Source organism: Lepidochelys kempii, chromosome 21 (assembly GCF_965140265.1).
Source record: "Lepidochelys kempii isolate rLepKem1 chromosome 21, rLepKem1.hap2, whole genome shotgun sequence".
NCBI lineage: Eukaryota > Metazoa > Chordata > Testudines > Cheloniidae > Lepidochelys > Lepidochelys kempii.
Window position 1 is genome coordinate 14,135,917 of NC_133276.1, and position 25,011 is coordinate 14,160,927.

Consider the following 25,011-nt stretch of genomic DNA (forward strand, 5'->3'; position numbering starts at 1 on the left):
CCCCGTGATTGCAGTGTAGACACGCTCCGAGAGACAAGGTCCCCTGCCCCAAGAAACAGTGTAGCGGGGCCACGTACAAGTCAGGAGCACGGATGGCAGAGGTGAGGCCCGGAGGTGCTGATATACACAGTAGCAGACTCCTGTCCGGGGCAGGCAGCAAGGCAGAGCTTAGGCTCCTGGACAGAGAGGGGCTATTCTGCCCTTGTCTAGGTGCAGTGCAGAATCACACTGGCTTGCCTGTTCCATCTGCTAGCCCATATTTGCCCTCTGTCACAGGCTAGCCCCAGTCCTGCTCTCTGGATGGATAGCCAGGTGTTGTGCATGGGCATAACTGCTGGACCCCCACATGTTGCGAAGCCCCCTGGCTCTGGGAGGAGACTGGTCACTGTTCTGGGCTTACTCACTCCGCATCCAGACCCCGTGTCCACTGCCATTCTGGGACAGTGGGATCCTGCAGTCACAGATGGGGAGAGAATCTGAGTGACTAGCCCAAAGTCACAGAGAGGGTCTGTGGCAGAGCAGGGATTTGAACCCAGGTCTCCCAGGTGCTGGGGTCATGCATTGCCCACCAGACCAGCCTTCCTCTGGGAACTATGCACCGCCTGCCTTCTTCCTGTTTTTATTAAGAGCAGGTAGACAAACCCGTCAGGGATGGTCTAGACAAGACTAGTCCTGCCATGAGTGCAGAAGACAGGATTTATGACCTCTTGCGGTCCCTTCCAGTCCTACGATTGTGTGATTCAACTAATGAGGCTCTCCTTCCAGGGATGCTCTGACGTCCTGCCCCGTGCACAGACTCTAGAATAACTTCCAGAAAAATCTCAGTTTGTGTTTGGAGAGAATCCAAGGAAAGGCAGCAACAGCGAGAGGAGCCTGAGGGCCTGACCTGTGGAGAGAGACTAGCCGAGCGTGCGGGCAACGGGAACCATGAGGGGATGATACCGGGGTCTCCGTTGCCAGAGGCTATCGCACAAGAGAGGAAGCACCATTAGATTCAGAGATTCCAGGAGAGCAGCCTGTAGCTCTGACAGACACATCTCACAACCAGAGCACCTGGACAGTTCATCGTCTTGCTGAGGGAAGTCAAGCCCCCCGGACTAGGGTCATCAGCGAGGAGAAAGGAAAAAGCCCTTCAGTGTGAGAGAACGGTCCTGCACTGGGGCAGGGAATGGGCGGGAGGACACAGGAGCTCTCTCCCAACCCTGGCATCTATGGTCCTGCTGCCACTCCTGCATTCATTAGTGCAGCTGCCATGCCTGCCTGCGCGTTCCCTCCTGCTGCTGGTTGTGCAGGCAGCGTGCTGGCTGCACGCATGCCCGTCACACCTGCATGCACCGGCCCACAGGCTGCAGCCACCTGTGCCTCTGTGTTCCATTGTGCGGCCTGCCCCGGACTTTGCCGTCTGAGCAAAGATGTGTAGAAATAGTCAATATGGCAGGCGACCAGCTTGGCTTAACAGTGACATCCTTGCTGATCTTAAACACAAAAAAGAGGCTTACAAGAAGTGGAAGAATGGACAAATGACCAGGGAAGAGTATAAAAATATTGCTCGGGCATGTAGGAGTGAAATCAGGAAGGCCAAATCACACCTGGAGTTGCAGCTAGCAAGAGATGTTAAAAGTAACAAGAAGGGTTTCTTCAGGTATGTTAGCAACAAGAAGAAAGTCAAGGAAAGTGTGGGCCCCTTACTGAATGAGGGAGGCAACCTAGTGACAGAGGATGAGGGAAAAGCTAATGTACTCAATGCTTTTTTTGCCTCTGTCTTCATGAACAAGGTCAGCTCCCAGACTGCTGCACTGGGCAGCACAGCATGGGGAGGAGGTGACCAGCACTCCATGGAGAAAGAAGTGGTTCGGGACTATTTAGAAAAGCTGGACAAGCACAAGTCCATGGGGCAAGACGCACTGCATCCGAGAGTGCTAAAGGAGTTGGTGGATGTGATTGCAGAGCCATTGGCCATTATCTTTGAAAACTCATGGTGATTGGGGGACGTCCCGGATGACTGGAAAAAAGCTAATGTAGTGCCCATCTTTAAAAAAAGGAAGGAAGAGGATCCAGGGAACTACAGGCCAGTCAGCCTCACCTCAGTCCCTAGAAAAATCATGGAGCAGGTCCTCAAGGAATCAATTCTGAAGCACTTAGAGAAGAGGAAAATGATCAGGAACAGTCAGCATGGATTCACCAAGGGCAAGTCATGCCTGACTAATCTAATTGCCTTCTATGATGAGATAACTGGCTCTGTGGATGATGGGAAAGCAGTGGACGTGTTATTCCTTGACTTTAGCAAAGCTTTTAACATGGTCTCCCACAGTATTCTTGCCAGCAAGTTAAAGTAGTATGGGCTGGATGACTGGACGATAAGGTGGATAGAAAGCTGGTTAGATCATCAGGCTCAACGGGTAGTGATCAAAGGCTCCATGTCTAGTTGGCAGCCGGTATCAAGTGGAGTGCCCCAAGGGTCGGTCCTGGGGCCGGTTTTGTTCAATATCTTCATTAATGATCTGGAGGATGGTGTGGATTGCACCCTCAGCAAGTTTGCAAATGACACTAAACTGGGAGGAGAGGTAGATACGCTGGAGGGTAGGGATAGGATACAGAGGGCCCTAGACAAATTAGAGGATTGGGCCAAAAGAAATCTGATGAGGTTCAGCAAGGACAAGGGCAGAGTCCTGCACTTAGGATGGAAGAATCCCATGCACCGCTACAGACTAGGGACCGAATGGCTAGGCAGCAGTTCTGCAGAAAAGGACCTAGGGGTTACAGTGGGCGAGAAGCTGGATATGAGTCAACAGTGTGCCCTTGTTGCCAAGAAGGCCAATGGCATTTTGGGCTGTATAAGTAGGGGCATTGCCAGCAGATCGAGGGACGTGATTGTTCCCCTCTATACGACATTGATGAGGCCTCATCTGGATTACTGGGTCCAGTTTTGGGCCCCACACTACAAGAAGGATGTGGAAAAATTGGAAAGCGTCCCGTGGAGGGCAACAAAAATGATTAGGGGACTGGAACACATGACTTATGAGGAGAGGCTGAGGGAACTGGGATTGTTTAGTCTCTGGAAGAGAAGAATGAGGGGGGTTTGATAGGTGCTTTCAACTACCTGAAAGGGGGTTCCAAAGAGGATGGATCTAGACTGTTCTCAGTGGCAGCAGATGACAGAACAAGGAGTAATGGTCTCAAGTTGCAGTGGGGGAGGTTTAGGTTGGATATTAGGAAAAACTTTTTCACTAGGAGGGTGGTGAAGCACTGGAGTGCGTTACCTAGGGAGGTGGTGGAATCTCCTTCCTTTGAAGTTTTTAAGGTCAGGCTTGACAAAGCCCTGGCTGGGATGATTTAGTTGGGGATTGGTCCTGCTTTGAGCAGGGGGTTGGACTAGATGACCTCCTGAGGTCCCTTCCAACCCTGATATTCTATGATGTCTGCCAGCATCCGTGGCCATCTCCCTGCTCCAGAGCCAAGTCTTTTGTATGGTGCAGGGAAGCCCGTTTGCCATCTCTGCCGTGGTCCTTCAGGTGCCCCAGTGTCAGGCTCAGTGCCAGCAGGGATCTGTGCCGAGGGGAGAGCATTCCACCTGGCATGGATACGGGGGCAGACTCAGGAGCTGTGTTTTCCTCTCGACTCACACCAAGAGCTCTATGCAAGCAGGGTGGAGTCCTTGCTAATGCCTCCTAGGAAGCAGCCACAGGAGGATTTCAAATGTGCCAGCTGCGGATGTTGCTGCTCTGCCTCGACCGTGGCCCCAACCCAGATCCCGGCACCAACGGTGTCACTTGTCCACACGCTCCGCTCCCACGTGTAGCTTCTTTCCCATTTGATGCCCACTCATGCAGTCCCTCTAGCCCCGGAGCGTGTGGGGCCAGAGGCCTGCATACAGATCGGCCAGCCAGAAAAGCCATCGCTGCATTAGTCAAGGAGGGAACGACCTCCCTTCCCCCTCAACACCCCGACCTCACCATGGAGGACAGGCACCCAACCAAAACTGGGGCAGTTTCGCCCAGATCCATGAAGGGACTCGGGCTCCGAATTTCCATTGATGTCAGTGGAAGTTAGAAGCCCAAACACCTTTGTGGATTTGGGCCGTCGTGCCATGGGGTGGGAGGGTGTCCGGGCCAGTGCGAGGTTATTGCCTGGGCCCAGTGGGGAGCTGCAAAGATGTCGGGCCGACTCATCTAACTGGTGCCCACCGCTTGTAGGATCCCTGCAGCGGACGTCTGCTCCTTTAGCCCACGGGGCCTCCGGGGGCTGGGTGCAGGCTGAATCCAAGGCTAGGACATGGGCATGTTTCCTTTGGAATTTAGGGAGACTGCTCATTCCCGCACAGCATTGTGGGACCCAAAAGGGCACCTCCTTTCTCTGCCACGCCCCACTCTTATCAGGTTCTCTCTCTGCCCTTTATGGGCACGTCGCCCCCTGCTGGTCTGGGAACAGGCCCTCACCTGGGCTCTGGTTCGGGGCATGCTGTGAGAAGAGGCTGTCGTGGCGCACAAAAACCACTGAGGCCCTGTTCTCACTTCATTTTTAAAGGCACTGGCTGGCTAGCTGCTCCTGGGGCTGGGCGTGTCTGTTAGAGGCGGGTTAGCTCTGGAGGCAGGGATCTTTGCTGTTTAACCTCACCGCTCCACTGTTTGTTTAGTCGCCAGCCGCTCGGGATGAGAACCGAGAAGATAAAACCACCATAAAATGTGAGACTTCCCCTCCTTCCTCACCCAGGACACTGCGGCTGGAGAAGCTGGGGCATCCTGCCCTCAGTCAGGAGGATGGCAAAAGGTACGGGGGGCAGGAGGGGGCCTGGCAAGCAGATGCACTCTGCCAGCGCCACCTCTCATGGTGTGTGGTGGAGCAGGGAAACCCTCCTACAAGCCATGGGGATGGAAATAATAAAGGCACCAGATGCTTTAAACACCAGACCTGATGTCATAGTTGAGCAGGGATCTGGCAGGACTAAGGCTGTGGATGGTGGCCTTTGGGCTTCTGGGCTAGACGACTGGGCCCATACTGGTGACTCAGGGCTCTCCCTCACAGCCTAGAGAGGCTGGGAGTGGTGCGTACCCTATGATAATTCCCAAGTAGTAGGGCTCAGCGACTTGACCTCATCCACTCTGCTTGGAACCCGGGGTTCGCCAGGCATCACGTTCCGAGGCGAGGGTGGTTGGGAATGAGAAGACGGACGATGGCTCCCAACTTGTATCCCTCCGGCCGAACACAGATCGCCGGAGAAACCGTGTCAGATGAGGCTCGGTTCACCGCCTCCGTTGAGTTAGCCCGGAACGGAGGTGAACAGCGAGGATATGTTCTCTTCTAGCCAGGGCGGATGGTAAAGGTGGCCAAGCGCTAGGTGTGAGGGACCTACCCCCTCTGGAACCAAAGGCTCTTTGTCTTCCCACGGCACATAACCGTGGGACCCGGGCGGTTTGCTGTGTGCGTCCTTGGCCAGCATCTCTTTTCCCCCACTGCTCGGCAGTGCCAGAGGCTGGCCGTGCATGGCTACTGCTCAGTTCCTGTGTGTGCAGTCTGGAGTGCGTGGTGTGTAAACACAAAGAAGGTTTACTGCTCCCTTGGGGGAGTAGCAGGCTCTGGGGGGGACGTCTGGGTTTCCCTGCTCATTGCTCCGGGTGCTGCTACTTGGTGCTGCTCCAAATAAAGAACAATCTGAAGGTTTTGCCTGTTCTCTCTTCCCCCCTGCCCCCTTTCTTAGCTCTTTGGAGGAGCAGACAAGCAACCTGAGCAGCAGTACCAGCAGCCAGGACTCCCTGCACAAAGGCTCCAAGAGAAAAGGAATCAAATCTTCCATTGGGCGCTTGTTCGGCAAGAAAGAGAAAGGCCGTCTGATTCAGCTGAGCCGAGACGGAGCCACCGGCCACGGTCTGAGTCTCTTCCTTCCCCTGTAAAGAAGGGCAGGGTGTGATGTGGGGTGACAGGCCCTGGGAAGCACCTTCCGAGTGGCTGTCTCTCTTGCTTGGGATTCAGCATGAGAGACTGGGGGGAGAGGGGGGGCTGCTGTCTGCGTGGCAGGTGCAGAGTGGGGAACCAAGCCTTGTTCTAGGCAGGGTTAGGTCTCTGTTAAACAGTTAGCCCTGCTCTGAAGGACTGTGTCCTTACAGTCTCTGGGCATGCACGGCCATGCTACAGCTGCTGACTTCGGCTTGGCCTCTACGCAGGGGCAGCGACGTCTGTCAGGGTGGGTGATTCTTTAGTGTTCTAGCAGGACCGGTATATCCCCTCGTGTGGGTACAGTTATACTGATATAAAGGTGCATTGCTTATTCCCCTTTCCATGCAAGAGTGTAGACGTAGCCGCACGCACATTCATAGCAGGATAACTGCAGCCACAAGAGTGGAGCTGTCCGGCTAGAACCATACCCGCCGAATTGACGGGGCCCAACGGTTGGGTGTAGGTCAGAGCTTAACGCTGCCTCCTATTGCTCCTCGCTCATTCGATGCCTTAATTCCCTCAAATTTGCTTTCCTGAAATCTTACCCTGCTGCCGGGCTAGATACATTCTGCAAAGCCCTCTGAAATGCAGAGCATGTCGGAAGTGCTAAGTACGGTATTATTGTAATTATAAAGCTCTTGACGTCAAAAGGAATGGGACATCTGGAAGAACTGGATGGAAAAAAAAACACCCTTGGTTGGCCTCACCAAAGGGTCCAGAGACTGTGGGGTGGGTAGCATCTGTTGTACTGTAAATGGGTCGGAGTGGGCGTGTCGCCCTCTCTGTCATGGGTCACCCTGTGCTGGAGCCATGCGTGCCCACGTGGCACAGCACTAGGCAGGTGGCCGTGACTGCTTGGGGGCAGGAGCTGGGGACTAGACGATGGCTAGTCTAACCTTCGAAACGGTTTGACTCCTTTCCTAGTTCTGATGTCCGATCCTGAGCTCAGCATACAAGATTCGCTGGGACTTGGCAAGCTGGGAGCCCAAGCAGAGAGGGACCGGCGGCTGAGGAAGAAGTAAGCATGCCTGTTTCTCTGCTCCTGTGTGAGGCAGGGAGGGGGAGTCCTGCAAGCTGGCAGCAAGGCTTGGCCGATCTGGGAATCCTGAATCCCGAGTCTCTCTCTCTCCACCCAGGTCCTGCTGAGCCGAGACATCTGGTCACCGCTCCCTTTCCTGAGTCAGCCATACCTCTATTATTGTGTTGCTAAGTACAGTGTCCTACTGCCTGTAGCGATTGCTTCTGTGCCCATTGTACTTCTGCTGGGTTTGTCCATATGTACCTGTGTCTTGCAGATAACTGTCTTCAGCACCCTCTTCTTAGCTCCCACCACGTTGCCTGAAGGCGTGGGAGGTAGTGAGCCTGCAGCACTTGGTAGAGGCAATGTGTGTGTGCGTGGAGAACCTGGCCCTCAGTGCCTAACTCTTCCCTCACCGTTTCCTTCCAGGCATGAGCTTTTGGAAGATGCTCGAAGGAAAGGCATGCCCTTTGCTCAGTGGGATGGACCGACGGTGGTCTCTTGGCTGGAGGTGAGGCTGGGCATTTTAGTGGAGAGGTTGACACTGTCGCAAATAGAGCTGGGCGAAAAATTTTGGACGGATAGTTTATTTGCTGAAAAGTGCAGGTTTTGGTCAACCGAAATGATTTGCGGATTTGGGTTGAATTCAGTGGATAGTTTTGGCAGGAGGAAGAAGCTGTAACCTTTCATTTTGACATTGTCTAATTGAACAGCTTCATTTTGTTGAGCTAGATTTGTGAAAATGAACATAAAAAGGGGTAAAAAACAAACCCAACCCTGAACACGAAACCAAAAAAAACACCCCAAATTCATTCCAGGTTGAACAAAATGTTTTGTTTGACCCAACTTTAATTTTTTGTTTGTTGTTTTGTTTTTCATTTCAACCTGAAACGGATTTTTGGTTTTTTGGGTTTTTTTTTGGTTCATCCACCAAACTGGGAAATTGTTTATTCGCTCAGCTCGAGACAGGAACATATCCATTGTGCGACTCACGATAGACCTTGTGTTCATGCTGTTCCTCTCCCCTCTTCTGCGGTACATAAATCGGACCTAAAAATACAAAAGTGGCACATCACACTACTTTTTAAAGCGAGGTGAAACTTGGGGGTACGCAGGACAAATCAAACTCCTGAAAGGGGGACAGTATTCTGGAAAGGTTGAGAGCCACTGGTCTCGGGACCGCAGCCGGGGATGGGGGGCACTTGGGTACAGCCCCTGGGCACTACAGTATTGAAACATGGCTGACTTTCTCATTTTTGTCATAGGATTATAAAATAAAGCAGTTGGAAAATAAATATTGTACTTACATTTCCGTGTATAGTATATGGCCCAGTATAAAGAAGTCATTCTCTGTATGAAATTTTAGTTTGTACTGACTTTGCTAGTGCTGTTTATGTCGCCTGTTGTAAAACTAGGCAAATCTCTAGATGAGTTGATGTACCCCCGGAAGACCTCTGAGTACCCCCAGGGGTATGCGTACCCCTGGTTGAGAACCACTGTCCTAGAGTATCAGGAGCATAGAACGACTCCAGCTCTATGCTGATGGAGCCAGGCTCCTTAGCCTGTCATTGCAATGGGAATTGTCTGGGGATATGTGGACATAGCTTTAATGAAATGATTCAAAAAGATCAATCATAGAAGCATAGAATATCAGTGTTGGAAGGGACCTCAGGAGGTCATCTAGTCCAACCCCCTGCTCAACGCAGGACCAATCTCCAATTTTTGCCCCAGATCCCTAAATGGCCCCCTCAAGGATTGAACTCACAACCCTGGGTTTAGCAGGCCAGTGCTCAAACCACTGAGCTGAACCCTCAGTCTCGGCGGTTGTGTCCCTTGTTAGCACGTGTGTGTCTAGGTGGAGATGGGCACATAGAATATCAGGGTTGGAAGGGACCTCTGGAGGCCATCTAGTCCAACTCCCTGCCCAGAGCAGGACCAATCCCAACTAAATCATCCCAGCCAGGGCTTTGTCAAGCCTGACCTTGATATGAAACCCTCTGCTTTCCTCTGTGTTGCCAGCTGTGGGTGGGCATGCCCGCCTGGTATGTTGCAGCCTGCAGAGCCAACGTGAAGAGCGGTGCCATCATGTCTGCCTTGTCCGATACAGAGATCCAGAGAGAGATCGGCATCAGCAACCCCCTTCACCGGCTGAAATTGCGTCTGGCCATTCAGGAAATGGTGTCGTTAACAAGTCCTTCGGCTCCGCCCACCTCGAGGACGGTAAGTGCTTCACGGCTGCAGAGATTCTTGTATATAACATGGCGGAGACCCTGACCCTGTTTATGGGGTGCCATCCATCCTCCTGTCAGAGAAAGACGATATGGAGGACAGTGTACCCTGCCAGCTTTTCCAAAGGAAAAAGCAGTTTTTCTTCCATACTTGATACCAGAGATGATCCAGTGGAGCCGGCTGTGAAGGGAGCAGAGTTTCATTTTTCTTGCTCACTTGCAGGTGAGCAGGAATTCACAAGACCATTGCTTCAGCTTGAAACAGCCTGACGATGGGAGTGGGAGCTATAACAGACTGCTTCCTCCCAGTGAAAGATAAAGTGGTTTGTGCTAATCATAGAATCGTAGACTATCGGTGTTGGAAGGGACCTCAGGAGGTTACCCCCTGCTCAAAGCAGGACCAATCCCCAACTAAATCATCCCAGCCAGGGCTTTGTCAAGCCTGACCTTAAAAACCTCACAGGTTCCACCACCTCCCTAGGAAACCCATTCCAATGCTTCACCACCCTCCTAGTGAATGTCATCTTCTCACTGGATCTGCTGTTTGGATTTCATTCAGCCTCTGAAAAGCTGAAGTACTAGAAGTCTGGGAATCTACGTTCAAGCAGTGCTCATGTTCCAGGATGAATTAATGCTTTGTAAGGAACATATATGCCTTGCCATGTTGCAACAAACTGTCTGGTCCATCCAGTATCCTGTCTCCATCTCCGGTCAATGCCAGAAGCTTCAGAGGAAGACCTAAAACCCTCATGATGTACCTGGCCAATTGCCCGATACTTTCCATAAGGGTGAAATTCCTTCCTGATCCAGGCCTCCTGACCTCTGGAATATGAGGAATGATATATGCTTCAGCCTACGTAGTGTAACAGTGGTGCTATTCTTGCTCCTTTGTTGACTTTGTTTTGTGCTACTTAGGTGTGTGCATGCCCAGCGCACCAGAGCCGGAGAACTTTGCCCAGCAGTGCCCAAAGGGGCGGCACTCACGCTTCGTGCCCCGGGCAGGGCAGCACCACTCCAGCCCCCTCAGTTCCTTCTCACCAGGTGTGGCTACAGTCAGAGCTCCATGCGATGTTTCACCCCCTGCTCATTGGTCTGTTTTTGAGAATTTTTTTCTTACGTATAGCCGTTCGTAGTACCTCTGGGTAAGTTTATGTTAGTTCAGTTATAGTGGCTGTCTACTCTCTCACCAGGGTTCAACCACTGTCTGTCCTGTGGGGCGGCCATCCCCAGCAGTGACCCCCACACGAGGTGAGAGGTGCGCCATCTGCAAGTCATTCACAAAGAGAACTTGGGCGATGAGACTCATAGAATCATAGAATACCAGGGTTGGAAGGGACCTCAGGAGGTCATCTAGTCCAACCCCCTGCTCAAAGCAGGACCAATCCCCAACTAAATCATCCCAGCCAGGGCTTTGTCAAGCCAGGCCTTAAAAACCTCTGAGGATGGAGATTCCACCACCTCCCTAGGGAACCCATTCCAGTGCTTCACCACCCTCCTAGTGAAATAATGTTTCCTAATATCCAAACTAGACCTCCCGCACTGCCACTTGAGACCATGGCTCCTTGTTCTGTCATCTGCCACAACTGAGAACAGCTGAACTCCATCCTCTTTGGAACCCCCCTTCAGGTAGTTGAAGGCTGCTATCAAATCCCCCCTCGCTCTTCTCTTCTGCAGACTAAACAAGCCCAATTCCCTCAGCCTCTCCTCGTAAGTCATGTGCCCCAGCCCCCTAATCATTTTCATTGCCCTCTCCTAGACTCTCCAATTTGTCCACATCCTTTCGGTAGTGGGGGGCCGAAAACTGGATGCAGTACTCCAGATGTGGCCTCGCCAGTGCCGAACAGAGGGAAATAATCACTTCCCTCGATCTGTTGGCAATGCTCCTACTAATGCGGCCCAATATGCCGTGAGCCTTCTTGGCAACACAGGCATATGGTTGACTCATATCCAGCTTCTCATCCGTTGTAATCCCCAGGTCCTTTTCAACAGAACTGCCACTTAGCCAGTCGGTCCCTAGTCTGTAGCAGTGCGTGGGATTCTTCCGTCCTAAGTGCAGGACTCTGCCCTTGTCCTTGCTGAACCTCATCAGATTTCTTTTGGCCCAATCCTCTAACTTGTCTAGGTCCCTCTGTATCATATCCCTACCCTCCAGCATATCTACCTCTCTCCCCATCTTAGTGTAATCCGTGAATTTGCTGAGGGTGCAGTCCACACCATCCTCCAGATCATTAATGAAGATGTTGAATAAAACCGGCCCCAGGACCAACCCTCTGGGGCACTCCACTTGATAACGGCTGCCAGCTAGAAATTGGGCCATTGATCACTACCCATTGAATCTGACAATATAGCCAGCTTTCTGTCCACCTTATAGTCCATTCAAGCAATCCACACTTTTTTAACTTGCTGGATAGAGTACTGTGGGAGACCGTACCAAAAGCTTTGCTAAGGTCAAGGTATATCACGTCCACCGCTTTCCCCATATCCAGAGAGCCAGTTATCTCCTCATAGAAAGCAATCAGGTTGGTCAGGCATGACTTGCCCTTGGTGAATCCATGTTGACTGTTCCTGATCACTTTCCCCTCTTCCAGGTGCTTCAAAATGGATTCCTTGAGGACCTGCTCCATGATTTTTCCAGGGACTGAGGTGAAGCTGGCCAGTCTGTAGTTCTCCTTTTTCCTTTTTTAAAAGATGGGCACTATATTTTCCTTTTTCCAATCTTCTGGGACCTCCCCTGATCACCATGAGTTCTCAGAGATAATGGCCAATGGCTCTGCAATCACATCCGCCAGCTCCCTCAGCACCCTCGGATGCATTGCATCCAGCCCCATGGACTTGTGCATGTCCAGCTTTTCTAAATCGTCCTTAACCTGTTCTTTCACCACTGTGGGCTGCTCACCTCCTCCCCATACTCTGGGAGCTGACCTTGTCTGTGAAGACCGAGGCAAAAAAAGCATTGAGTACTTCAGCTTTTTCCACATCCTCTGTCACTAGGTTGCCTCCTAATTCAGTAAGGGGACCACACTTTCCCTGACCACTTTCTTGTTGCTAACATACCTGTAGAAACCCTTCTTGTTACCCTTCACATCCCTTGCTAGCTGCAGCTCCAATTTTGCTTTGGTCTTCCTGATTTCACTGCTGCATGCTCAAGCAATATTTTTATAGTCCTCCCTAGTCATCTGTCCAAGTTTCCGCTTCTTATAAGGTCACCAAAGATTTCTCCGTTAAGCCAAGCTGGTCGCCTGCTATATTTGCTATTCTTTCTGCACGTCAGGATGGTTTGTTCCTGCGCCCTCAGTAAGGATTCTTTAAAATACAGCCAGCTCTCCTGGACTCCTTTTCCCCTTATATTAGCCTCCCAGGGGATCCTACCCATCAGTTCCCTGAAGGAATCAAAGTCTGGTTTTCTGAAGTCCAGGATCCGTATCCTACTGCTCTCCTTTCTTCATTTTGTCAGGGTCCTGAACTCGACCATCTCATGGTCACTGCTGCCCAGGTTGTCACCCACTTCTACTTCCGCTACCAATTCTTCCCTGTTAGTGAGCAGCAGGTCAAGAGGATGACGGCCCCTAGTTGGTTCCTCCGGCACTTGCTCCAGGAAGTTGTCCCCAACTCTCTCCAAAAACTTCCTGGATTATCAGTGCACTGTTGTATTGCTCTCCCAGCAGATGTCAGGGTGATTGAAGTCCCCCATGAGAACCAGGGACTGTGCTCTGGAAACTTCTGTTAGTTGTCCAAAGAAAGCCTCGTCTACCTCATCCCCCTGGTCTGGTGGTCTGTAGCAGACGCCCACCACGACATCACCCTTGTTGCTCTCGCCTCTAAACTTAACCCAAAGACTCTCAACAGGCTTTTCTCCAGTTTCTTCCTGGAGCTCTGAGCAATCCTACTCTCCCTTACATACAGTGCAACTCCCCCATCTTTTCTCCCCCGCCTGTCCTTCATGAACAGTTGACACCCATCCATGAGAATGCTTCAGTCATCTGAGTTACCCCACCAAGTCTCTGTTGTTCCAATCACATTATAGTTCCTTGACTGTGCCAGGACTTCCAATTCTTTCTGCTTCTTTCCCAGGCTTCTTTTGTTCGTGTACAGGCACCTAAGCTAGCCGATTGCCCTGCTTTCTCAGTATGAATCAGGAGGCCTCCCCTGTTGCACCCTCCTCCCGGTATCCCACTTCCCCACTTACCTCAGGGCTTAGGTCTCCATCCTCCAGTGAACCTAGTTTAAAGCCCTCCTCACTAGGTTAGCAAGGCCGCTTCCAAAGATGCTCTTCCCTCTCTTCATTAGGTGCATCCCATCTCTTCCTAGCAATCCTCCTTCCTGGAACAACATCCCATGGTCGAAGAATCCAAAGCCCTCTCTCCGACACCACCTGTGTAACCATTTACCTCCACAATTCGATGGTCCCTACCTGGGCCTTTTCCTTCAACAGGGAGGATGGACGAGAACACGACTTGTACCTCAAACTCCTTTATCCTTCTTCCCAGAGCCACATAGTCTGCAGTGACCCACTGAAGGCCCACGTGGAGAAGTAGGAAGGGCTAGTGGTCTGAGGGCTTGATCAGTCTCGGCAAATGCTCCATCACATCCTGAATTCTAGCTCCAGGCAAGCAGCACACTTCTCGAGTTTCCCAATCTGGACTGCAGATGGATGACTCCGTCCCACTTAGGAGGGAGTCCCCGACCACCACCACCCGTCTCCTCCTCTTGGGAGTGGTGGTCATGGAACCCCCATCCCTAGGACAATGCATCCCATGCCTTCTGGTCGATGGGGTCTCCTTCTGATCCCTTCCCTCAGATAACTCTTCCAAACCATTCTCCACTGCAGTACCTGTGCAGAGAGCCTGAAAACAATTTCGCACCTCTATCTGTGTTGGGGGGCACACAGGTTCTCCTCTTTCTTCTTCTGGAGGTCACATGCTGCCAATTTTCTTCCCCGTTCTGCGCTTCCCTCTCTGATTCTTCAGCATGCTGTGCCCGCAGTACCAAATGCTGACTTCCATCCAGAAAGTCTTCGTTTTCTCTGACGCAACGCAGGGTTGACACTTGGGTCTCTAGTCCTTTAACCTTCTCTTCCAATACAGAGACCAGCTTGCGCTTCGTACAGACGAAGTCACTTCTACCCTCTGGGAGAAAGACCAACATGGCACATCCTGGGCAGGTCACAACAGCTGATGGGTCACTATCCCTATTGTCTTCCTTCTAAGAGCGTCTTCAGATGTTGTATTTACTGCTCACAGAAGCCTGAAAGGCAAAAACTCTGCGGGAACTCCCCTCAGGCGAACTCCCAGGCTAACTCCTTCCAGTCAACCACTCAAGGCCCACCTGGAACGAAGCACTCCCAATTCACACTTTTCAAACCAACAACCACCCAGTTAAATAGTCACCCTGTTGGAGCAGGCCATGAGGCTCGCTTCGGCATCGCGACCTCGCCTGATCGGCAGTCGCATTCGGAGCCAGCAAGCGATGCCGCCCCGCACTCGGGCATTGATGTTTCCCACAAGAGGAAGAGAGGTCGTTCTCCCTCCTTTGGTACGGTGAGGAAAAGGTCCTGTAAAATGAGCTGGGACCATTCCAGGGCTCAGGAAGACTCCTCTTCTTCTTCCAAGAGGAGCGCTGACCGGCACCGTACTCCCTCTGGCACACAGGATGGAGCAGGTCTGTCTAACTGCTCCCCAGTACCATGCCGAGAGTCCCTACCATCAATTCCAGTTCCTCCACTCCACTCATGAGGCATCCATTGAGTCCGGTACCAATTAACATCAGCACCAGCACTGACTGTCTCCATGCCAACAGCTACCTGGTGGCATCTGACCTGCTTTGCCTCTCAGTCCTGGATTCTCCACTTGTTCCGGAGTTCTCTGATGCCATGGTTTCTACCGCCTCATCCCAACTCTGCCCTTGGCACGTCACAGAGCCGCCAGGTTCATCAGCACCAGAGCTCGTACCACCCGGGCCTCAGACTGTGGAGCATCTTTGGTACGCCCTTAGCCTAGGTACCAGCACCTCTTCTGGTACCATGTGGGTGTGCCTCACTCAGGGCCACTGGTACCAATCCCCCATTCCTCTTCAGCACTAATGCTGCCCCCGTATGGGGCTTCAGATGTCTGACTATTTGTTTTCCCTGTCAATGCTGGCTCCCCTGTTGTCACTAGAGACCCTCTGGGACTCCCCATTATCCAGGTCAGGGTCATCTTCTCCCTCGTCATCAAACAGACACCAGAGATTGCCTGCGGATCACCATTGGTACCGAGATTGGCATCTGTACTGCAGTCAAGACGGGGCTCTTGGCCTAGTGCCTACTGGCCACCAATGCTTTATCCAGACGCCCAGTGGCCTCTTTAGACTCCTTGGGACGTTCCTCGGTCCCTAAGGTCCCGCTCTTCGACGCGCTCCAGAGTGAGATCACCAGTCCCGATGGTGGCTCCCTCGGTCAAACCATCTCAGTGGCCGGTGACTGCTGAGTCCATCCTCCTGGACTCGGGTTATTCCAACCAGATCTTACGGCGCCAGAACAGGACCTGTTGCTGATGCAGTGAACTGCCTTGGTCGACTCTCCCCTGCCGGAATCTTCCCCTCCCTCGGGACCCAAGGACTTTCAGGTGTATCAGGACCTCCGGAGGTAGATGGGTGCCACCTCGGGCAGGCTTCCCTCAGGAGAATACGCATAAGCTGCTGTCTGATGGCCAGGTTTTATTTTCAGAAAAGAAGACGAAACTCTGCACTCTTTTAAAGACCCCCCTGCCCCCTGAGCTACTTTACGTTCTTTGGGAGTATACACCCCGGCCATGAAGAGATGCCACTGTGGCGGTCAGTAGCTGCAGCAGCCATGTCTTCTACTTAGGTGACTCCCGAGCGGTGTGCATGGGAGGTAGAGCTCGGAGTCTGTTTAAACAAGGGCTGCAGGATTGCCTTCCCCAAGTTTGCATCTGATTTGGGCGCAGCAGTGATTGGTAGATGCATGCCCAGAGGACCAAGTGGCAACCCTGCCAATGTCCAATATCGGGATGTCACTTAGAAATGTCATCTACTCGAAGAAGTAAAAACACTCACCTACCTGTACCTGTTGTTCTTCGAGGTGTGATGCGGACGTGTATTCCACGGCCCACCCTCCGTCCCCTCTGCATCGGAGTCTGTGCTTATGACATTTGGTGCAAAGGAACTGAGAGGGTCAGGGTGGTGCTGGCCTTCTGTGGCCAGGGGAGGGGCTGAGTGCTGCCCTGTGGGTACTGCAAGGCAAAGTTCTCCGACTCGAGTGCTCTGGGAACGCACACATCTAAGTAGCAGACACATCTGCATCACATCTCAAAGAACAACAGTTACGAGTAGAGACTAACAAATTTATTTGCCGCATCAGCTTTCGTGAGCTACGGCTCACTTCATCGGATGCAAGCTTATGCTCAAATAAATTGGTTAGTCTCTAAGGTGCCACAAGTCCTCCTTTTCTTTTTGCGAATACAGACTAACCCAGCTGCTACTCTGTAACCAGTTACAAGTAGGTAACCATCTTTTCCTCGCACTGGTATTCCGGAGCAACAAATTCCACTAATTAAATACGCACTGTGTGAAATATTACTGCATTTTATCCATTTTAAATGTGCTCTTTGTTCTTGGAATGGGGTGGCTGGGCGCACCCTTCTCAGCACGGCTCATCGTTCTGTCCTGTCACACGTCTTGTCTCTTTTACTAAGGTAAGGAGTCCTAGGTAAATTTCATGGAAGCTGAAAGTGTGTTTCTTGACAAGAATGCGAGGAATCCACCAGTGTCCTTTCGATTTAGATAAACAGAACCAGATTCTGATCTCAATCTGGTGTAAATGAGCAGTAATTCCTGGTGTGAAACCAGTGGGAGAGAAGAATCCAACCATAAAGCCTGTATGTGTGTCATTGTAATCCACTGTAGAACCTGAAATACCGTTTCTAGTTGAACTTGCTTCACTAAGAATTTTGACAGGTTTCAGAGTAGCAGCCGTGTTCGTCTGTATTCGCAAAAAGAAAAGGAGGACTTGTGGCACCTTAGAGACTAACCAATTTATTTGAGCATAAGCTGCTGTAGCTCACGAAAGCTTATGCTCAAATAAATTGGTTAGTCTCTAAGGTGCCACAAGTCCCCCTTTTCTTTTTAAGAATTTTGAGCAGACCGCTGTGCTCCTGTTGTAACATGCTGTTGATCTTTCTCTGATTGACCTTTCTGACCTTTTCCCTCTAGTCCTCTGGAAATGTCTGGCTCACACACGAGGAGATGGAGAACATGGCAACTTCCACCAAAACGGTTAGTTTCTTGTCTAATCCCATCTCCCATCTGAACAGCATGTCAGTTACCAAGCTGAAGGCGTGTTTGTGCTGAAATCTCAGTCCAGTTGAATGGAAAGAGATCTGTATCTCATGCAGTCATAGCAAGGTGCCTTTTGGAAAATGGTTTGTGCATGCTTAGAAGCTGCTTTTCAGCTTTTAATAACTTGGCAGTTTCTACAGCTGCCTTTTTGTTCCCCCAAATAAGAAATATTTTCTCCTTTTTCAAGGTCCTGTTGGTTTTGCTGAGACCATGATGACTGTGTCTCTCTGTCCACCTGTAGTAAAAAAGAAAAAGACCCACTGAACTCAAGAAGGTTCAGAGAAACCAGCCCAGAATGTGAAATCCTGACACCCTCCCCCACCCCTGTCCCCAAAGTCATGGGCCAAACTTCCATTTATTTCAGTGGGGCCAGGACTTTAGGGGTCTCAGTCTCTTTCTTAGTGGCCAGGTGTCCGCATCACAAAACCTGCCGTCACAAGGGATGTTAATCGGCCTGCGTTGGCCCTGCAGGTGTTGAGTATGGGTCACTGGCATAGTGTCCAGGTCAGGGATGGCGCAAGCTGGCCGGGCGATGCGGTGGAAGTTTGCACTGCCGCTGTCTGACTTGTGTCTGTACTTTGGGAAATGGAGGCTGTCAGCCTGGCATCTCTGCCCAGTGCTACACCCGCTTGTCACAACGAGCGTGTGCTCTAGAGGCGTCTGTGCCCGAAGTAAATGCTGGGGAGAACAGGACTCCTGGAGCGTAGCAGCACTGTTGATGGTATCCAGGGTGAACACCTGGCCCCATTGAAGCCAGTGGCAAAACTCCCTTTGATTCACGCAGGATCAGGATTGCACCAGGGCTCATTTGCAGTCTAGCTGAGAGACACATGTTCCTGAGTTGCATATGAAGTGAGCATTCCCATTTCCTGTCTGGCTGACTCAGGTCAGGACTCTCGCAAAGGACCCCGAGTCTCTCTCGTACCTTTCCTCTGACCGCAATGTATCACCTTTCAGATCTGTGTTCTGTTCTATTCATGTTCGAAGGGCGTGATCCCCCCGGGGCAGAGGTACTGACTTTACCTGTTGTTTTTGTTGACATGCTACATTTGTTACAATTAGGACACAGAGGAGGGCAGCTGGGCACAGGTGAGACCTCTATGTCATCTCTTTCCATGTCTGTTAGCTAGGCGAACCGGGGTCAGGAGCAGGGCCGTCGCCCAGAGAATCTCACACAACCCTCTTGCGAATTGAATGCCCTAGTGACACTGTGTGTGTCCAATCACATCACTCCGTTTCCACTCCCTCGGACAATTATTCAGCATTTAGCCCCGCCCTTTTGCCCCTTAAACCCTGCCCCCAAAGGGACGTCACTGGAAGGTCGGTGAAGGCAGCACAGAGAATGCTCAAAGGCAGGGGAAAAACACTTCTTCTTTTCTCTTGTGGTTTGTTGACTCTTCCTTTGTGTCATTGTAAGGCGGGGATAGTGTTCCCGGGGCTGGAGCTTCATCTCTTAGCTCTCACCAACCAATAACATGTATTAGCCCGTACGCTCCCGCACCAGGAACATGGCCCTTTCATTGCTGGTTGCGGTGGAATGCCATGTTTCTTTTGACTCCCGTTTTAGCTGTCCCAGGAACTAACACAGCACACCATTTCTGGGTTTGTGTACTGCAGGTGACAGACTAGGCTGAGATTTGGCGTGTCAGGGCAGGGGCCTTCGCCATTTCCGAGGCATGAAAAATACATGGCTAAAAGCGCTGTGTGACTGTGTTAACTCTCAGCTCTGGGTTCCCTGCTGCCTGGAAATGGTTTTCTAAAATTGGGGACCCATGTCGAGTAAAAATGCTTGTGATCTCATCTCCCCATACATGGCATGCCCTGTGGTCACCGGTCATCGTCCATCCACTCCATAGTCTGTTAGTAAAGCTGGCAAATGGCTGGATGAATGAATGAGCTGGTTGGGCCCAAACCATTCCCCCAATCCCAGTTTCTGGGGAGCTCTGATTTTGAGACCAGATCTGGATTCCAGTTCTGATCATCTGGGCACCTCTAGAGCATGTTAGCCAGGACTTTCCTTCCCGGGACTTGGTAAAAACCATAGGGCAGGCAGTGTAGCAGTGTTCCAGCAGCGATGCAATCCCTCCTCTCTCCCCACCACCCTTAGTAACCTAGCCCCTCGCCTGTTCTGTTTGATCAGCCATGCCTGTCAAATGCATCACTGGCTTTGTAGCTAAAGACAAGACATCTCTGTTCTGTTCGGCGCGTGACTGTCCTTTGCAGGAGAAAAGAGGAAAGCCCTCCATTAGCAACAGTAATAAAGATCCTGAGAACAGCTGCAGCGCTGCACATCTGGCAGCATTGGCTGACCTCCTCATTCCCCCGGGAGGGAAGGAAATATCCATTTATACAGGGGTGGGGGCAGGGAATGAAGAAATACTGAAGTGATGTCAAGCAAATTGCCTTTCCTGGTAGGAAGACAACACTGCCCCCCTCCCGGTATTGGAACAGGGTCTGTTTTAGGGATACGTAGAGGTGGGAGAGTGCTTCCTGCCAAGGATTAAAAAACAGGGGTTGATAAACCACGTGTAGTCCTCCAGGGCATACCCACCCATGTGAGTCCTGCTCACTTGCCGATGTGGTCGGAGTTAACGATAGTATCATTTGGGCCTGATCCTTGATTGCCCTGCACCTGGTGCAAAGTGGGTGCTGAACTGCTGTGTGGATGGGGTGGCATTTTAAACTGACTTGAGACTGGCTTCAGTAACCGCACCAGGGGGCAGGGCAGTGGAGCAGGAGGCCCTTTCTCTCCTCCTTCCTGATTTACATTTAACTGTCTACATTTCTGCCTTACTTCCAGAAGTGGGGCTTAAACCGGAGAAGTGCTGAGCAGTCCCCGGGCATCGGAGAATGCTGAGCCGCTGAGCTTTTCTCAGCAAATGTTCTACGAGTTGCCCTGTTACCAGCATAACATTTACATTATGAAATTTAAGTAGCAAAATATTGAGAGGGGAAAATTTTTGGCCCCTGGTTTTAATTTTGATTTATAGAACATCATTCATCCAACCATTGCAAAATGCCTTGCAAAAGTTAATTAAGCCTCACAACGTCTGTGTGAGATACTGTAGGCAAGTATCCAACTGGTTACACTTAATAAGAACAATGTAGCCCATGCCCACGCAACATGGCGCTCTGTCACCCTTTAATGGTGGCTGGGGCATATATAGAGGTTGAAGAGTTTGCTGCAGCTAGAATTAGTCAGGAATTTTTCGACAAAATATTTTTTTAATCTGAAAATGCCACTTTATCAAAACCTAACTGTTTGCAGGAAAGGGTGGATGCCACTGAATTTCCTGTTCTGAAAAATTAATTGGAAAAAAAAAGTTTTGAAATTGCTGGAACGTCTCGTTTTGACTTTTTAGAGAGGCACAAGTGCCATTTTTGTTTTGAAATTTAAGTTAATTTAAGGTTTAAAAAGTAAAAAAAAAATTAAACAGGTCAAAATTGAAACAAAATGTTTTGAGATTATCAGAACAAAGCGTTCAATAGACTCGATCTGAAAATTTTTTTGGATTTTTCAGTTTGTGGAAGTTTTCAAGACTTTAAATTTTTTGTCCCAGTTTGAGAGAGAGAATTTTCAGAGTCTCATGGGAAAGCCATTTCCTGCCCAACGCTAGCTTCAGCCTTGGCTAACAGAGCTGGGTCCCTTAGCTCAGACAAGGGAGGGTCATGCTTTGGGATCCAAGGGTCCCTTCTTCCATCAATCCATCCAGGGTTGGGGCATTTTATACTGGCTTTTCATCTGTATTTCTCTAATCTGTGACATGTCTGCTCAGACAGAGAAGCACTGACTCAAGTTATTAACTTATTAAAACACAATTTATTAGTAACTGGACAGACATTTGCCAAAGCAAAATTCCCAGTAAAACCAATTCAGCTGAAAATGACCCACCTTCTTCTAAATGCAAGAGCTTTGGAAAAAACATCTTGCACCAACATGTCCTAAAGTGCCACCAACGAGTCCCCTGGAAAGTTGTGTCTGCAGGGCTGCTGAGAGCCGGCATGTATGCACGCTTTTCCCTTTGCTTTCACAGACGCTGGCCTATGGGGACATGAACCATGAATGGATTGGGAATGAATGGCTGCCTAGTCTGGGGCTCCCGCAGTATCGCAGCTACTTCATGGAGTGTCTCGTTGATGCTCGGATGCTGGACCACCTGACTAAGAAAGATCTCAGAGTGCACCTAAAGATGGTCGACAGCTTCCATCGGTGAGCTGGGCTCCCTTGGAAGGTGTCAAGAGTATTAAGTCCCTTCCTGAGCAGTAAAGGAGAAGGTCTGTGGTCGGTCTTGTGATTTCAAGGGTTCCTAAGTGGGATTCTCCACAGATTTTAGCCAGATCCAGCTGGTGTGGCTGACCATGCTCAGACACCAGCTTTGGAGGAAGAATTATTCAGGTTCAAACTGGATGGTCTGGAACAACTTAGAAAGGCTGATGTTCTCCTTCATGAAATTCCCTGTGCAGATCCCCAGTGTAGGTGGTTGCGTGGCACAGAACCATTCAATCCAGGTCAACCACAAGGGGTGGAGCAATTTCTGACCCAGGAGTAGAACATCCCAAAGCACAAAGGTAAAAGGCCTCCCCCTGCTCATCTGTCTGTCCCTCCCTTTGTTCACCTTCTGGAGCAGTCATGGAAGCAGCTCATCCATTTCTCTGACGTTGCATTGGAGGGGCGGGGGGGGGGGGGGGGTTTAAGAACACTGGGGTCGTGGTTGGGGTTGTTAGTGTCAGCTGTCGAGTGAACTAGAGTTTGCTATCACTGCTGCAATGGGATCAGCTTGCAGGCCACATGAGAGGAGATCCTGAAGCCCTGGAGGATTGAGAGGCTTTGTGAGACAGCCAGTTGTCCATAATGGATCGTTACATCCAGTGCCCAAGGGGCCTCGGTGAGGGCCTCTCTTCTGGTGGCTGGTGCATCTTTTGCTCTCCGAGTAACGAGTGAATGTGGTGCCCTCAAATTGGCTCACTTCTCCTAACCCACAGCCCTTTGCAGAGCCAGGCAATCCCCTCAGGGGATCCACCTCCCCAAAGCCCCTGAGTCATGAGAAGCTAACTTGAATCTGAATCTGCAGCCCATGGATCCATCAGCAGATGGCTCCGTCCCGGAGATGTACAGTCTAGCACCACGAGGTGTCAAGGCCTCAGCCAGCTGTGGGGAAACAGTAAAAGCAAAGCAGGCTCTTGAGTGGAGCTGAGGCAAAGAGCCAGGACTAGACAGGCAGAGCTGGTCTCTGCTCCCCAGGAGGGGATCCAGGTCGGGCACAAACCCAGACAGCTTCCTTCCTCTGCTCCCATCTCTTAGTGAAGCACTATTTAAGGGATGTTCACACTTGCACTGTGAACCCTTGAGGTTAAATGCAGGTCCAGGTCCCTGGGCTCAGCCAGGTGATGCCTGGCGCAGTCTGGGAGGAGGGTTGAAGGGGGCTGACTGTGAGGCCATTGGACAGCAAGCCAGTACCAAGGGGCACCTCGGAACAGCGCCGGAGCCGGAGTCCCAGTGCCAAAAGGACTGACTGCTCGTTGTCCCCTGGGAACAGCTGCCAGTGTCTGTCCCTAGCAAGTGTGAGCTGGACGTGCTTCTCTCGATTCTGGATCCCGGCCAGCTCCCAGAGGGCCGTCTCCATATTTCTGTTTGGTTTGTGCTCCTTGGCGTCCCCCTGGAGATTGCTTCTTCGGGCGGGGATCTGCAGGGGGTTTCTCCAGACACAGAAGAGATTCCTGAATCTTTTGGCTTTACATCCACATGACCCCTCCCTCCCTCTCGTTGGAGCCTTTGTAGAGATCTCAGTGAGGCAGGGAGCCTTTCAGACCTGGGGTTTGGACCGCTCCGATCCCTATGCAATACACACATGTATAGACGACTTGCAGCTGCTCTGTAGCTCACCAGCCAATGCTGGTCCCTCCTCCTGTTTGGAGCTGCAGAAAATCCTAGCTCCTAGGAGGTGATCTTCCGACTCCTACCCAATCACGCTTCTGAGTCCCCCGCCCCGTTCCAGCATCCCTCCCTGCCTCACAAAGTCAGACAGAGCGTGACGGCCAGCGCATCGCGAAGAATGCAGCCCGTTTCCTTTACAAAGACACCGCTGAAATGAAGCCTCTGTTCAGCTCAAGGGGGGACTGCATCCTGCTGCAGCTGTTCCTTCAGCCCAGGAGGTCAGTGATTTCACTGAGGGAAGCAGGGGGACTCCCAGCCTGGAATGGCTTTCCAGATCTGTCCCCTGGTCTGTGCGGTGCGTCCTGCTTTGCTTTGCAAGCCGTACTCCACTCTGCGTGGATCGGCAGCGGCCAGACCTGCCTGTGGCATTCCTCCCTCTGCCCTCCCCGAGCACGTCGCCAGGGGGTTGCTACCGCGGGCAGAGCACCGGTGCCCGGGGAGCCGGAGAAGAGCTCCAGGGCCTTGCACCTGGGCGTAAGAGGTTGCATATGGGTCCCAAAGGCTTCACTGGGGACCTGCAGCTGGGGTGCCCTGGTAGGAGCTTAACCACAAGTGTGTTGGGAGCAGGACGCACAGGGCGCATCACCCTTCCCCCACGTGGGGGCTGTCACAGTGCCGGCCTGGCTCCCTTCGTGCACCGCTGAGGGTGAGGAGGAGGCAAGGCCATGACCTCCCCTCCCTAACGCCAGCCTGTTATGGCATGTGGGGGCAGGACAGTGTGCTGCAGCCCCTGACGGTGTGTCACAAGGGGCGTGCTCCCCGACCCATTGAGGCACTGTGGGAGGAATTCTTGCTCTCTGGGGCTGCATTCCCCCTGGTCGGCCCCCTGGGGTGCAGCTCTGCAGTGCGCTGACTGAGAGCTGGGTCGCATCCCCTGCTCCCAGGAATGGAAGTTGGGTGCATGGTGGGTCTTCAGAAAGTCCCACCGCAACTTCCTCAGCAAGGACAGTACGACATCTCTCGATCCTTGCCGGTGACTGGAATGCAGGTTCCTGGGCCCTGTGCAGCATCGGGACTGATCGCAGAGCTCCCTGGCACTTCCAGAACCCCCGCTCCAGCTAGCAACCCGGAAGCCCGAGGCTCTCGAATTCCCGGGCAAGAGAGTTCTGACCTGTCAAAGGGGCTGTGGGTCGGTGAGTTTGGATCCATGCCCTCCCGTGCAGGTAGAATGGGTGAAGGCTGAATGCCCCAGTACAGCTGATCGTGCATATGAATACAGGACTGAATGGCACAGACACATCCCAGCCTAGGGACAGCAAACCCCTAGGCCCAGATCCAAAGTATTTAGGTTCCTAAGTGCCATTAAAATCAATGGCTGTTAGGTGCCTACATACCTTTAAGGATCTGGGCTCTAGAGCTGGCCCTGTCAAGTACCAGGGACCCTGGCAGGTGAGCTAGCTGGAAGGGTTTCTCTCAGTGCTGATGTCTTTGACCTTCTCCACTATGGTGTTCTTGGGTTGAGAGTTTCCCTCTAGGGAGTGTCGATAATAAGACTCAACCGTTTCTAAGAGCATCCCTCCGCCGAGTTGTGAACCTTGCTGAGAAGCAAACGCCTCCCTCTCTTG

The 25,011-nt window shown here is 51.6% G+C and overlaps 1 protein-coding gene across 10 annotated transcripts in view; it reads left to right on the top strand.

Moving 5' to 3' along the window:
- PPFIA4 (PTPRF interacting protein alpha 4) overlaps positions 1-25,011 on the top strand; it is a 166,066-nt gene that overhangs the window by 125,031 nt on the left and 16,024 nt on the right. For 9 of the 10 annotated variants that reach the window (XM_073320166.1, XM_073320175.1, XM_073320172.1 and 6 more), the window contains 8 exons: positions 4,634-4,767; positions 5,696-5,862; positions 6,856-6,949; positions 7,379-7,460; positions 8,969-9,169; positions 17,386-17,448; positions 18,574-18,600; positions 21,546-21,721. In XM_073320166.1, coding sequence (XP_073176267.1) covers positions 4,634-4,767; positions 5,696-5,862; positions 6,856-6,949; positions 7,379-7,460; positions 8,969-9,169; positions 17,386-17,448; positions 18,574-18,600; positions 21,546-21,721 — 944 coding nt within the window. The remainder of the gene's footprint in view (positions 1-4,633; positions 4,768-5,695; positions 5,863-6,855; positions 6,950-7,378; positions 7,461-8,968; positions 9,170-17,385; positions 17,449-18,573; positions 18,601-21,545; positions 21,722-25,011) is intronic. The other variant, XM_073320174.1, reaches the window with a different exon arrangement.